The following is a 12,956-nucleotide window of genomic DNA, read 5'->3' as shown; positions in this document are numbered from 1 at the left end:
GGAGGGGTGGAGACAGAGTCTTGCTCTGTCGCCAGGCTGGAGTGCAGTGGCACAGTCTTGGCTTACTACGGCCTCTGCCTCCTGGGTTCAAGCAATTTGTCCACCTCGGCCTCCCGAGTATCTGGGATTACAGATGCGTGCCACCACGCCCAGCTAATTTTTGTATTTTTAGTAGAGATGGGGTTTCACCATGTTGGCCCAAAGTGCTGGGATTACAGGCATGAGCCACCGTGCCCTGCCATTCGATGCTTCTTAGTCTTCTGAGGTTAACACCTTTGTGGTGGACATCGGGAGTAACAGATCGTTGCATTTTTCAATAAAAAATCTCTTCCACTTCAGGCAGAAGGCACTCACAAAAACCGCATATACATGTCAGCATTGTGAGCTAATCAAAGTTTTAGGTATCAGCTTCCACAGTGACAGCCACTGTAGGCAGAAGGTTTAGAACAGAATCCTCAGGTAGAAAAGTGAATTTCAGAGCATTCCAGGGAGGAAACTCCTCTGCACATGTGGGCCTGTTTAATGTTGATGGCAGGTTGTGTGCTTGGCAGCCAGAGTCTGAGGCCACTGTCAGTCTAAGGTTCAGCATCAGTGGTTCCTGTCGCTGGTCGTGGAGAGAGACAAGTGGAAAGGCAGGTGTCTGCACACTCTAACTAGAGCACAGATGGATAGACCATAGCCGCACTAACCTTTCTTAACCCCTAGGACTTGTCAAGGTGTTTAAGCAATAGGAATGAGGAAACCACCTTCTGAGTCAAGTAAGTGTAGTAACTGGAAGTAAAAACTTGTAAGCTCACTAAAGTGAAGCTAAACAGACAGTTCACATCCTGGTAACTGAGGGCACATAACCAAGAACTTAGATATCTGAGTACCCCCTAGCCACGAAGATCCCAGCTCTAGCAGCTGTTTAAGGTGTTACCTGCAGGTCAGGCTGCTGTTGCTCCAGGGGACATGGTTCAGGGATGGAGGGGGTGACCCGCCAGCACTGGAGCCAAGCCTTGCAGCTGCTGATCCAAAGTTAGCTCACTTCATCAGAGGCTCTGAACCAGAGGAAAGAAACATCCCAGTGCAAGGCCAGTGTGAGCCAAGATTTGGCCATGTAATCAGTTCTGGCCTAACCAGGTTTGAAAAGTAGAGGAACGGTACTGGGTTTTGGAGAGGGAAGACTGGAACAGACCCTTTCACAGGCTACAAGGCTCATTTACTAGGCACAGTCTTTCTGTGTGAATGTGCCTTGCCTTTGGTCTGTTCATATGTGTGGGATAAACATGGGACAGTCTCTGCAGCTTCACTGCCTGCCAGACATATGTCCAGGGCTGCCAGTTCTGGGCCCTTCGTGTCTTTAAGGGTCACAAACTGAATTGGCCACAGGGTCTGTCTGGGCAGGCAATACAGATGAGTGGGGATGGGTGACCCCTTCTGCATAGAGAAGCCCCTAGTCAGTGGCAACTGGCAGGCTGCCCCATGAGGACTCAGGCCCATCATTACCTAATTTAATCTTCTAGCAGTCAGAATTCTGAATTTTTATGTGAATTCTCAACTTTTAAATGTTTGCGGCAGACCAAACCAGACACAGCTGCAGGATGCGTCTGGCACACAGGGCTCCCAGTTTGCAGTCTCTAATCTGCAGGCTGAAAAACGGCAAGAACTATCCGGGTCCCACAGACACCCCCAGCCAAATTTGTGAGGCCTTAAGGGGAGGAGGCCTTACACACCTGACTGGAGAACAGGCCTGAGAACTGCAGTGTTCCTGCTTCCTACTCTGCTTTAGAGGAGACAGCAGAGAGAAAACCAGAGGTCTTTAACTGGAAGCAGGAGTTGCCCTTCAAAGAGTCCCAGGTAAGAGTCAAAGATGAGATCACTCTGGTGGCTCAAGAAGGGAAAGGGATTTATTAGACTATTTCCAGGATAGGGACCCAGGGCAGTAGCTGGGTTCAGTGTTCTCACAGTCAGAGGAAGAAAAGGCAGTGGTGAACACCCGCCTGTCTCCTTCCCCTGATACAAACGACACCATCTCCTCCTCCCCCAAAGGAAGATACAGCCATAGATGTGAACCTAGGAGGGTGGGAATGGCTTCTCTCACTCTGTCTTTGAGGCAGAGTTCGGGCTGGGGCTGCAGGAGCATCAGCCAGTCTGCTCTCAAGGAGCAAAACTTGGGTGTAAAAGGAACGGCGCTGGAGCCTGACCGGCTGTCTAGAGGTTTGGGCAACCCCGCAGCATGGCTGCTCCCATTCCTTGATGCTTCCAGGTGATTTTATCTTTATTTATAAACAAGACAAAAATCCAAGCAGCATTAATTTAGGGGAACAAAAGATGGCAGAAAAAAAAGAGGGTAGAAGTAGCTGGTGAGCATCCAGGAGAGGAGGAAGTAGGAAGAGCCAGTGTCCACCATGTGCCCCGGGGTGGCAGAGTGCCTCTGCAGCTGCAAAGCCCTTCTTTCCAGCTCCCTGGTGGGTGGCCAGACAGTAGAGGGAATTCTGTAGTGACTTTGGGACAAGCCTTGGCGCCCTGTCTGGCTGCTGACATGGGGAGTGTCTGGATTTGCCCTAATCAACCTCCCACCTTCACCGTCGCCCAAGTGAAGCAGCTTTTAACTCTCCTGGCCAAAGTCCTCTGAGAATTTCTTCACTTTCAGGAGGTCGTCTGCATTCACCGTGGGCCGGGTGGTAGCCAGAGACCGCAGCATGTCTGACTGCAAAGGCAAGAGCATGCAATTGAGCAGGCTCCAGGCTCCAGGTCCACAACTTCCCCACATCACACCATGCAGTTGAGGGTGGGAAGAGGCCTGCCTCTGAGGCCATCCCAGCGGCCAGTCTCCCTCCAGAGGCCTGCTTGAGTGTACCTATGGCAGAGACCCTTTTCCCTCTCAAGTCAGCTGAGATCATTTTCAGATGGGCCTCCTCCCGATCTGAAAATCTAAGTTCCATCATCTCATAACTCCCTTTAGGAGCTTGGTTTTTTTCTTTTTCAGAAAATCTCACACAGGCTGGAGTGCAAGGTGCGATCTTAGCTCACTGCAACCTCTGCCTCCTGGGTTCAAGCAGTTCTCCTACATCAGCCTCCCGACTAGGTGGGATTACAGGCACACGCCACCCGGCTAAGTTTTGATGAGGTTGCATCATATTGGCCAGGCTAGTCTTGAATTCCTGACCTTGTGATGCCCCCACCTCAGCCTCCCAGTGCTGGGATTACAGGCATAAGCCAGCATGCCCAGCCTGGAGACTATTTTTATTCTGGACCCAAGACCCCAATTTTCTGGGCTGTGTGCAACACACTCTCCCAGCTGGTTACTTACCATGCAAACTACAGGCTCTAAGAGTTTGTCCCCAGGAACGTCCATCCAAGTCATCTCCATGGCCCCGGGGTCCCCTGGTGAGCATGGGGCCAGGAGGTCATCGATCATCATGCTGGGATTGGTGCGGGAGGGGCCGCAGACCTGAAACCAAACAGATCTGACTGGCTGGAGCAGCTGCCCCTCAGTGTCAGAGGGGCTAAACCTCTCCAGTCTCTAAGGAGGTCTCAAAGAGAAGGCCCTTTGGGTCCCCAGCATCTGAGGAGAAGGGGTGCACTCAGAACTTGGTCTGGGTGGTCCCAGTGACTCATGATTTGCATGCAGTTTCAGCAACCTGAAACCCCAATGCCTTGATGTCTTCCTTGTTAACACTGTCGCGTCTCGCCAGGAACGCAGTGACATTAAAAGTGATAATGGTTTGGTGATGCCCCCACATGCATCTCAACTTGGATTGTATCTCCCAGAATTCCCACATGCGGGAGGGACCCAGGAGGAGGTAACTGAATTAAAGGGGCTGGTCTTTCCTGTGCTATTCTTGTGATAGTAAGTCTCGAGAGATCTGATCAGTCTATCAGGGGTTTCTGCTTTTGCCGCTTCCTCATTTTCTCTTGCTACCACCATGTAAAAAGTGCCTTTTGATTCTGAGGCCTTCCCAGCCTCAGTTATGTCTTTATCAGCAGCATGAAAATGGACTAATAGAAAGTGGTTTTCCAACTGCAGTCTGCTGCCTCGACAAACATTTCCCCCAGTGTCCACAAGGCTCATTCCCTCACCCTTTACCTCCTGTCTCAAGCATCACCCCAGCACCACCTGCCCTTCCCTCCATGCTCCATACACCTCTCTCCTGATGCTCCCCCTCCCTATTCCCCTCTGAGAAACTCAGACTGTGTTGATCACTGTGTTGTCTCCCCACCAAGAACAGAGGGTCCTGGAGGGCAGAGTTTTTGTCTATTGGTAGCTCATGTCTTCCCAGCAGTTATGACAGTGCCAGTCCTAACTGGCATGGGAGGACCCACAGCAAACAGTCAACAGATCTGCTGAACAAATGGATGCATCTTGCAGGTCATACTATATCCAACACTTTTCTAAACACTGACTTGGTGTCTGCCCAGAGGCTACAGCAAGGTTAAGACAGGAAAGAGGCCCTGTCCTCTTGCACATACCCTGAGATGGCCACATTCCAGAAGGTCTGCAGGGAGGGGACAGTGGGTGCAGCCCCCATGGCAGTTGCTCTCGACTCTAGGAGGCCTCAGAGACTGGGTCACCTGAGCAGCCGGGGAACAGGACCAGGAGCTCGACAAAAAGCCCAACATCCCAGTCTTGCTATGACATTTTCTCAGCAGGCAGCACACTCACCTTTTTGAAGTGTGTGGCTGACTGCACCTTCCTCACGGGCTGCATGAGGGAGTCCCGCACGATGATGCTGATGTCTGCGCCCGAGTAGCCTTCGGTCTTCCGGGCCAGCTCGTGGATGTTTGCATCTGTGAGGTTGTGGGGGGTGCTCCCCAGATGCAACCGGAACATCTGGGCGCGGGCAGCTTCCTCTGGCAAGGGGATGTAAATTCGCTTCTCAAACCTAAAGAGCCCAGTACATGGCAGGAGTTGAGAGTGGATGATGGAATGGTATTCACGGAAGGGGAGGCATGGAACGAAGATTTGAGTGACACAGACGCACTTCATGGGCTAGTGATGCTGGTGGCACATCTCTCAACAAGCTGGCCTCACAAAGGGCTCTGCTTGGCAGGCAGATGGGAAGAGGGGCCAGGCTGCACCTGGGCTGCCTGCAGCAGACAGATCATGACGATGGTGGTGAAGAGGGGAATTAAATGATAACAGTAGTAGTCTGTAATTGCTGCATAATAAAGTTTACTGTGTTGTGTTCAATATAAAACCTAACTCCCTGTAAAACCTAACTTAAGTATTCTCCCCACATTCTCAGCAAAGTTCCTAGGCATCTCAAGACTCCTGTTTTTCTTGCTGACCAGCTGCAAGGTCACAGGGCAAGGTAACACCCAAAGAATGTACAATGTGTTTCTTAAAATGCTATTTTTCAAATGTACATCACAAAACATGTTACAAATTAACTGTTCTTCTGTAAACCTGTTAGCTGCTGTGTGTCATCCTGGATGTATAAAAAGTAGCCCATTTTCTTTGTCCTTTGCTCAGTTTTTGGATGCCAGTCCACTGAGCTGGTGCACCTAAATAAAATCCTCCTGTTCCACCCATTGGTGTCTCTGGTCTCCTGATACCTGGAACAGTAGGAGGAAGCCTCCAGCCCTGGCAGCTCCTGGGGAAGACTCACCTCCTCCTGATGGCTGAATCCAACACCCATGGGATGTTCGTGGCTCCGAGAACCAGAGTCCCGTCGTTGTTATTTCCCACTCCTGTGGAGAAAGGGAGACACAGATGCAGACTCAACACCTGCATGGGTCAGTCGAAACCTGGGACAGACCCTGGAGGCGCTGCGTGTCAGCACTGAAGTCATCCCTGCGCCATTCACCACTGGTGGGGTCCCAAGTGAGATTAAACCATGTCCTGGTCTGGCTTTGCCATGTGAGGAGGCCTACGGCACTGCCTGCCACGGAAGGGGTGGAGTGGCCAGCATGGCAGAGGCCTCAGGCGCCTCTCGGGAATGGAAGTCCACCTGTGGCCTGAGAAGCTGGAGCTGGGGATGCCTCTCCCCAGCTGAGGACAAGAAAATCCAGCTGCAGCTCAGAACAAAGCCTGGGGCTGGCTTTAGGTGCAACAAGAACCAAGGGGGCCCAGCGCCTGGCACATACCCTGCATCTGGACCAAGAACTCCGTTTTGATCCTCCGGGCAGCCTCGCTCTCATTTTCATTTCGGGATCCACAGAGGGAATCCACCTCATCGATGAAGATGATGGAGGGCTTGTGCTGCCTGGCCAGCTCAAACAGGTTCTTGACCAGCCTGTGAAGGTGAGAAAGGGGATGAGGATGGGATGCTCCTGTCCCTGCCCGCCTGGGCTCCTGGCACTTCCCTTTCCCCACCCTTCCCACGGGGAAGCACAGGCCATGGTGGTGCCAGGATTGCAGAAACATGGTGATGAGCCCCCAGGCAGCATTGTGCCAGGAAGAGGAGCACGCCTTGGCACCACCCCCAAACGCGGAGCCCCAATCCTGGGAGCCCCATGCGCTGGCTCTGCACTCGGGACCCCCTTCCTCCAAGCCCGTCTCATCACATGCAAAACAGGAGTCTGTGTGGGGAAGAGTGACCCCTACACACTGCCTCAACAGGGACCACAACACAGACTCCCAAAATATCCTCGCTTCCTCTCCCCTCCCTTTTGGAGCACTTCACTTCTCTCAGGTCCCTTCATCCTTCACCTGTCTTTGTTGGGACAGCGTCCCAGCCAATAAGCTAGTGACACACTGCTCCAGGGTACCCTCCCTGAAGAGCAAACCGTTCCTCTGGCAGTTGACTCCACGGGGCTGGGCCACTGGACCAGTAGCAGTGCCAGGGCTGCCGGCAGAGCATGGCCTAGTGGCCAACTTACTTCTCACTCTCCCCGAGCCACTTGGACATCAGATCTGAGGAGGACACGGAGAAGAAGGTGGAGTTGTTGGCCTCTGTTGCCACAGCTTTGGCCAGGTAGGATTTCCCTGTGCCAGGTGGTCCGAACAGTAGAATCCCCCGCCAAGGGGTGCGCTTGCCTGCAACAGAGAATCCACAGAACTGAGGCCTCCTGACTGGAGGGAGGAACAGGAAAAGCAGAGGGTCTCGAGTCCTGTATGTACAGTAAGAGAGTGGGTGTTCTGTGAAACGATGGATTCGAGGTATAAATGAGTGACGGGGGAGCTACGTTCCCTGCTGTGCCCTGTGCTGTGACCCCATGACCTTGCACAGTGACACTGGCTGACACTGCTTCCTGATCCTGCCCACTCGGGTGAGGTGACTGTCATTGCAAAGCACCAGCCACTTCTGCAGGCCATGAGGGCAGAGCTGCCCCCCTGAGTGCCTCGGAGTGCCAGCCCCATGCTGGCTCCCGCAGAAGCCTGGAATATTTACAGTGGGGCTTGAAATGGCTCAATTCTCACCTGTGAACAAGTGTGGGAATTTGATTGGCAAAATGACAGCTTCTTTGAGGGCCTCCTTGGCCCCCTCCAGCCCCGCCACGTCATTCCACCGTATGTTGGGCTTCTCCATCACAACAGCACCTGCGAGAGGGAGGCCGACCCGGGCCCAGCCAAGGGGCATTAGCCAACCTGACAACGGACCCACCCCCATCCCCTGCTGTTGTCACAGGGCCGAAAGCCACTTACCCATCAGCTGTTCTTGCAGTTTCTTTTTCTCTGGATTATCCCCTTCACTGTCACTATCACTGCTGGGAGAGGAGATGGAAAGTCACAAGATGGCCCTTTAGCCTGGAGCACCGAGGCACTTCCAGCGAGCCCAGGCTCCGCTGTCCACACACTGGTAAAGGAACGAAGCCTTCCTGGCTTAACAGTGCTGTGTTACCCGCAAGCAGGTACCTTGGGGACATCTGAGCTGATGCTCTCAACAGCTCACCTCAGGACCCCCCAGCAAACACTCCTATAACCCGCCTTGTTTCTTCACAGAGGGAATGGGAATCGGGATGTTGGTCCTCTCATGAAGGTCGTAAGGGAAATGTGCTTTGGCTTAACTTAAAGAGCAGCCCAGGCCGGGTGCAGTGGCTCACACCTGTAATCCCTGCACTCTGGGAGGCCAAGGCAGAAGGATTGCTTAAGCCCAAGAGTTTGAAACCAGCCTGGGAAACAGTGAGATCCTGTCTCTTCAAAAAACCCAGTTTTTTTGAAGAGTGACAGAGAAGAGTGCGGGTGTGGTGCCGCACACCTATGGTGCCAGCTACTTGGGAGGCAGAGGTTGCAGTAAACCAAGATCGCACCACTGCACTCCAGCCTGGGCAACAGGGTAAAGCCCTATCTCAGACAAACAAAAAAGCAGCCGGTCAAGCAGTGTAGCTGCAAGAAGCTTTTTGTAGAGACTCAGGGACAGCATGTGGCCCCGACTCCAAAGTGGCCACTGCTGAAGGGCAGAGAAGGCAAAACCAAAATGGAAATGAACCAGTGGGAGAATGCAGCCACTGTTGTTACCCCAGGGCCACTTCCTCTCCGGATGGAATTTATCATCCTCCAAACTTTAATCCTTCCTGGAGATCCCTGGCCTCCACCCCTGCCTCACCAGGCCTCTCCCTCTGGGGATAGGAACGAGGTGTGGACCCTCCATCCAGGAGGCCTTGCCTCTGGTGAGGCAGCTGATACCACCTGCCCTTCTCCTGCCTGGGGGACCCCCTCACCGCCCTTCCCACATCTCCAAGACACCACTAGCATTTGTGTTCAGATGACTGGGATCACTGGTGGGTGAACCCCAGACCTGAGGTGAGAGGCTGCGGAGAAGAGGACCCTGGCTGGGGAATCAGGGCCACCTGCCCTGCATGGGGGTCCAGGCTCCATTCTGTGCCAGCTCTGAGACCTCGGCAGGGCTCTAAACCCGAGCCAGCACCCCACCTGTCTGTTGGAGGCAGGTGACACTCTGAGTCACAGTAGCTGGCACTGAACACTCTCATGTGCCAAGCTCCAAGGACACTGCCCATATCATCTCACTGCTTCCTACTGGGCAACGCTAAGAGGGGAGTCCCACGACATTCCCCCTTCCAAGATGTGGACATGGGAGGCACATGGGGTCAGGCACTAGGCTGGGAGGTGACAGAGCTAGGGTCCTCCTCCAAGAGGCTCTGCCATCTGCACCAAGCTCCCCACCTCCCCATGGCTTTTGAGTCAGATCCAATGAGACAGTGGACACGGAAGTGCTCTGGCCCATGCTCCCTGAAAGCAGCTGCTGGCACTGTCATCACTGCACGATGAGTACCATTCCCACAGGTAAGTTCGAGGCAGCGTGTGCGCCACAAGAGACAGGGACCCATAGGAGGGCGCAGGCGCCTGGGTGGACGCTGCGCACACTCACCCCTTGCCCTCACTCTGGTTCTCTTTGACTGGCTTCTTGCCATGCTTCTCTTTATTTCGCAAATAATCCTTCAGCTTCTCAGCCCGGTCTAGGTACTGCACGCACTTGGCTCGAATGCTCTCCTTGGCCTTGTCGCTGTGGGCCTCATCTGTGAAGGGGAATGCAGAGGGGCCCCTGTGAACCTCGTGTGCCGCCCTCCCTTTGGAGCCGCAGCCTGGGGACCCTGCACTACTCACACTTGATGGCGTGGAGGAAGTACTCCACCGCATGCTGGTACAGCCGCAGCGCCTCCTCGTAGTTCTTGGCTTTGTCCTCTTCTGTGGCTTTCGTCACCAGATCAATGGCTTTCTGGAACGGCAAAGCAAAAGGCTCAGTGCTTCCTTGGAGACGTGGAAAGTTCCTGGGGTCACATGCATGGGGATATGACGTGACGAGGGACGCCGCTGGGCCTGTGGATTTATTGCTTGCGGGCCGTCTTCAATATGTTGGCCTACTTTTCCAACATCGGCTACAAAGGCCTTCAAAGGAGGCTTTAAAAGCCAGGCAGCCGTCTTCACAATAAGCTCAGACGGTTAAAAGCCATGCTCTGGATTTCAGCAAGTGGAAGCCTGACCTAGTATCTCAGGTCAGGGCTCAAAGGGCAAGTTCACGGGACTTTTTATTCTGCTGCCTCAAGGGAAAGAGAAACAGACCCGAGCTGAGAGCCTGGCAGAAAGGACACACAGGAGCAAGTGACTGCTGGCTGGTTTAGCAAGAAGGCCAGAAACTGCACCCGGCCTTAGGCCCAGAGAACAGCCAGCCAGAAGGAAAGTCCTGCCCGGATCTGGAGTTTCCATGGGATACACTGAAAGGCCTCTTCTCCTCCTCCTCCTGCTCCAGGCAGCTTGCTTTTCCGGGGCTGCAGAGAGCGGATGGTTTCCTTCGCGGTCTAAAGTGACACCCTGGGAAGGGACGCTTACACACAAGGCTCTGCACATCAGCAGCTCCAGTAAGGAAAGTACTTGCTTGCTCCCTCCTGACAACAGAAGGGAACTGTGTCCCTCTGGAGACTTCTAAGAGCTCTGTGAGAGTCAGTGTCTTTGGGAATCTCATAAATCCCATAGGCCGGTGCCCTAGGCTGAACTCAAAGCACCTACATGGTTTCATGATTTTTATTTTATCTTTTTTGAGACAGAGTCTCTCTCTGTCGCCCAGGCTAGAGTGTCGTGGTGCAATCTCAGCTCACTGCAACCTCCACCTCCCTGGTTCAAATGATTCTCCTGCCTCAGCCTCCCCAGTAACTGGGATTACAGGGACGTGCCACCATGCCCCGCTAATTTTTGTATTTTTTTTTTTCCTTTTTTTTGAGACAGAGTCTTGCTCTGTCACCCAGGCTGGAGTACAGTGGCACGACCTAAGCTCACTGTAGCCTCCACCTCCCAGGTTCAAGCAATTATCTTGCCTCAGCCTCCCGAGTAGCTGGGACTACAGGCATGTGCCCCCACGCCTGGCTAATTCTTTACATTTTTAGTGGAGACAGGGTTTCACCGTGTTAGTCAGGATGGTCTTGATCTCCTGACCTTGTGATCCGCCTGCCTCAGCCTCCCAAGGTGCTGGGATTAGAGGCTTGGCCACCGTGCCCAGCCAATTAAGCAGCTACATGGTTTGAAAACCTGGTTTTAAAAACCGCAGCTTCACCAACCCGTGCAGGAAGCATGAGCAGAATTCTCCTCCTCAGATCCGGCACCAGTTACCAGGCAGACAATCCCACCACAAACCCACAGTTCCAGGCACAGCAAACAATAAACCTCCTGACCGGCTCTTGGCAGGGCCAGGGCATTTGTTCAGCCCTCTCTCATCTGCAAGGAAGAAGTCTCCGAAAGAAACACACAGACAGCTCAACAAAATAGACAGGCGGGGAGAAGCTGGGCCAGGCTGATGTAAAATGAACTTAGCGGATAGAAGAGATAAGAGGGGTGAGTGCTGGCCATCGCTTTCAAGCCTCTGCTCCCTCTACTACCTACAAAGAATGGCCGGGAGCTCAAACCTTCTTGGAAATGAGCTTAGGCACAGGCTACCCTTGTCTGCCCTCTTCTCCCTGTGACGCTTCTCCAGATGAGACAGGAAGGCAGCACTCCTCTCCCTGGTGGTTTCCCTTCTCCAGAACAAACACCCCCCGTTCCTCAGACTTTTTCATTTTCTGTAGCTTCATGCTTGGGTCTGTCCTTAGAACAATACTCAAGGTGTTCTGTGTCCCACAAGGAGCAGCACGGACCCATCCCCTACCTCCTTCTGGAAACTAGTACTACACCTAAGAGGAAACTGAGGCTGGCTGAGCATTGTGGCTCACACCTGTAATCCCAGCATTTTGGGAGGCTGAGGCAGACGCCGGATCACGAGGTCAAGAAATGAAGACCATCCTGGCCAACATGATGAAACCCTGTCTTTACTAAAAATACAAAAATTAGCTGGGCGTGGTGGTGCACCCCTGTAATCCCAGCTACTCAGGAGGCGGAGGCAGGAGAATTGCTTGAACCCAAGAGGCAGAGGCTGCAGTGAGCCGAGATTGTGCCACTGCACTCCAGCCTGGTAGCAGAGCGAGACTCCATCTCAAAAAAAAAAAAAGAGTGCGCTGGGGCTGGGCACAGTGGCTCATGTCTTTAATCCCCGCCTTTTGGGGTCAGGAATTTGAGGCCAGCCTGACCAATATGTTGAAACCCTGTCTCTACTAAACGTACAAAAATTAGCTGGGCACAGTGGTGGGTGTCTGTAATCCCAGATACTCAAGAGGCTGAGGCAGGAGAATCGCTTGAACCCGGGAGGTGGAGGTTGCAGTGAGTCAAGATCGTGCCACTGCACTCCAGCCTGGGAGACAAAGAGACTCCATCTCAAAAAAAGAAGAGTGCACTTGACTTTTCTGGCAACCACATCCAGTTTTTCACACACAGGTGGTCCGAGTTTCAATGGAGAAAAATCGTTTTGCAGAACAGGAGGGTAAGGTGACTAACTGCCAGTGCTGCCACATGTCTAGTAACACGTATGGCAAAAAATGAAGATGAAAGAAAAGGGTGCTAACAGGGCTGGCAAATGCTTTCTGTAAAGGACCAGATGGTAAATAATTTAGGTTTTGCTGGCCAGACAATTTCTGTAGCAACGACTTGACTCTACCCTGGTGGCACAAAAGCAGCCATAGACAGTATATAATAAACGAACAGGGATGTGTTCCAATAAAACTTTATTTATAGACCCTGAAATGTGAATTTCATAGGATTTTCATGTGTCATGAAATTTTTTTTTCCCAAGCCATTTAAAAAATGTAAAAACCTATGACATTATGTTAAGTCATAATGAAAGAAGCCAGCCACAAAGGACTATATACTGTATGACTCCCTTTATATAAAGTGCCCAGAATAGGCAAACCCACAGAGAAACAAAGTAGATGAGTGGTTGCCCAGGGCTGGGAGAGATAGAGGAATTCGGGGGTGAGGAGTTTCTTTTGGGGGTGATGAAAATGTTGTAAAAAGTGATTGTGGTGATGGTCACACAACCATGAATATACTAAAAGCACTAAATTACACACTTTAAATGGGTGAGTTGCGCCAGGCACAGCTGTAATCCCAGCACTTTGAGAGGCCGAGGTGGGCAGATCACTTGAAGTCAGGAGTTCAAAACCAGCCTGGTCAACATGGTGAAACCCCATCTCTACTAAAAATACAAAAA

General features: G+C 52.5%; 1 protein-coding gene across 2 annotated transcripts in view; it reads right to left on the bottom strand.

Moving 5' to 3' along the window:
- Positions 1 to 1,869: 1,869 nt before the first annotated feature.
- VPS4A (vacuolar protein sorting 4 homolog A) overlaps positions 1,870 to 12,956 on the bottom strand; it is a 12,915-nt gene continuing 1,828 nt past the window's right edge. The window contains exons 2-11 of one of the 2 annotated variants that reach the window (XM_017539331.2): positions 9,494 to 9,605; positions 9,258 to 9,405; positions 7,574 to 7,635; positions 7,349 to 7,468; positions 6,808 to 6,964; positions 6,073 to 6,221; positions 5,595 to 5,676; positions 4,649 to 4,868; positions 3,296 to 3,436; positions 1,870 to 2,692 (exon numbers count right to left, since the gene is read on the bottom strand). In XM_017539331.2, coding sequence (XP_017394820.1) covers positions 2,591 to 2,692; positions 3,296 to 3,436; positions 4,649 to 4,868; positions 5,595 to 5,676; positions 6,073 to 6,221; positions 6,808 to 6,964; positions 7,349 to 7,468; positions 7,574 to 7,635; positions 9,258 to 9,405; positions 9,494 to 9,605 — 1,293 coding nt within the window. In that variant the 3' untranslated portion in view covers positions 1,870 to 2,590. The remainder of the gene's footprint in view (positions 2,693 to 3,295; positions 3,437 to 4,648; positions 4,869 to 5,594; positions 5,677 to 6,072; positions 6,222 to 6,807; positions 6,965 to 7,348; positions 7,469 to 7,573; positions 7,636 to 9,257; positions 9,406 to 9,493; positions 9,606 to 12,956) is intronic. The other variant, XM_017539332.2, reaches the window with a different exon arrangement.

This window comes from Cebus imitator, unplaced genomic scaffold (assembly GCF_001604975.1).
Source record: "Cebus imitator isolate Cc_AM_T3 unplaced genomic scaffold, Cebus_imitator-1.0 Scaffold118, whole genome shotgun sequence".
Lineage (NCBI taxonomy): Eukaryota > Metazoa > Chordata > Mammalia > Primates > Cebidae > Cebus > Cebus imitator.
The sequence above is the reverse complement of the archived record's forward strand: the minus strand, read 5'-3'. Positions and strand labels throughout refer to the sequence as shown.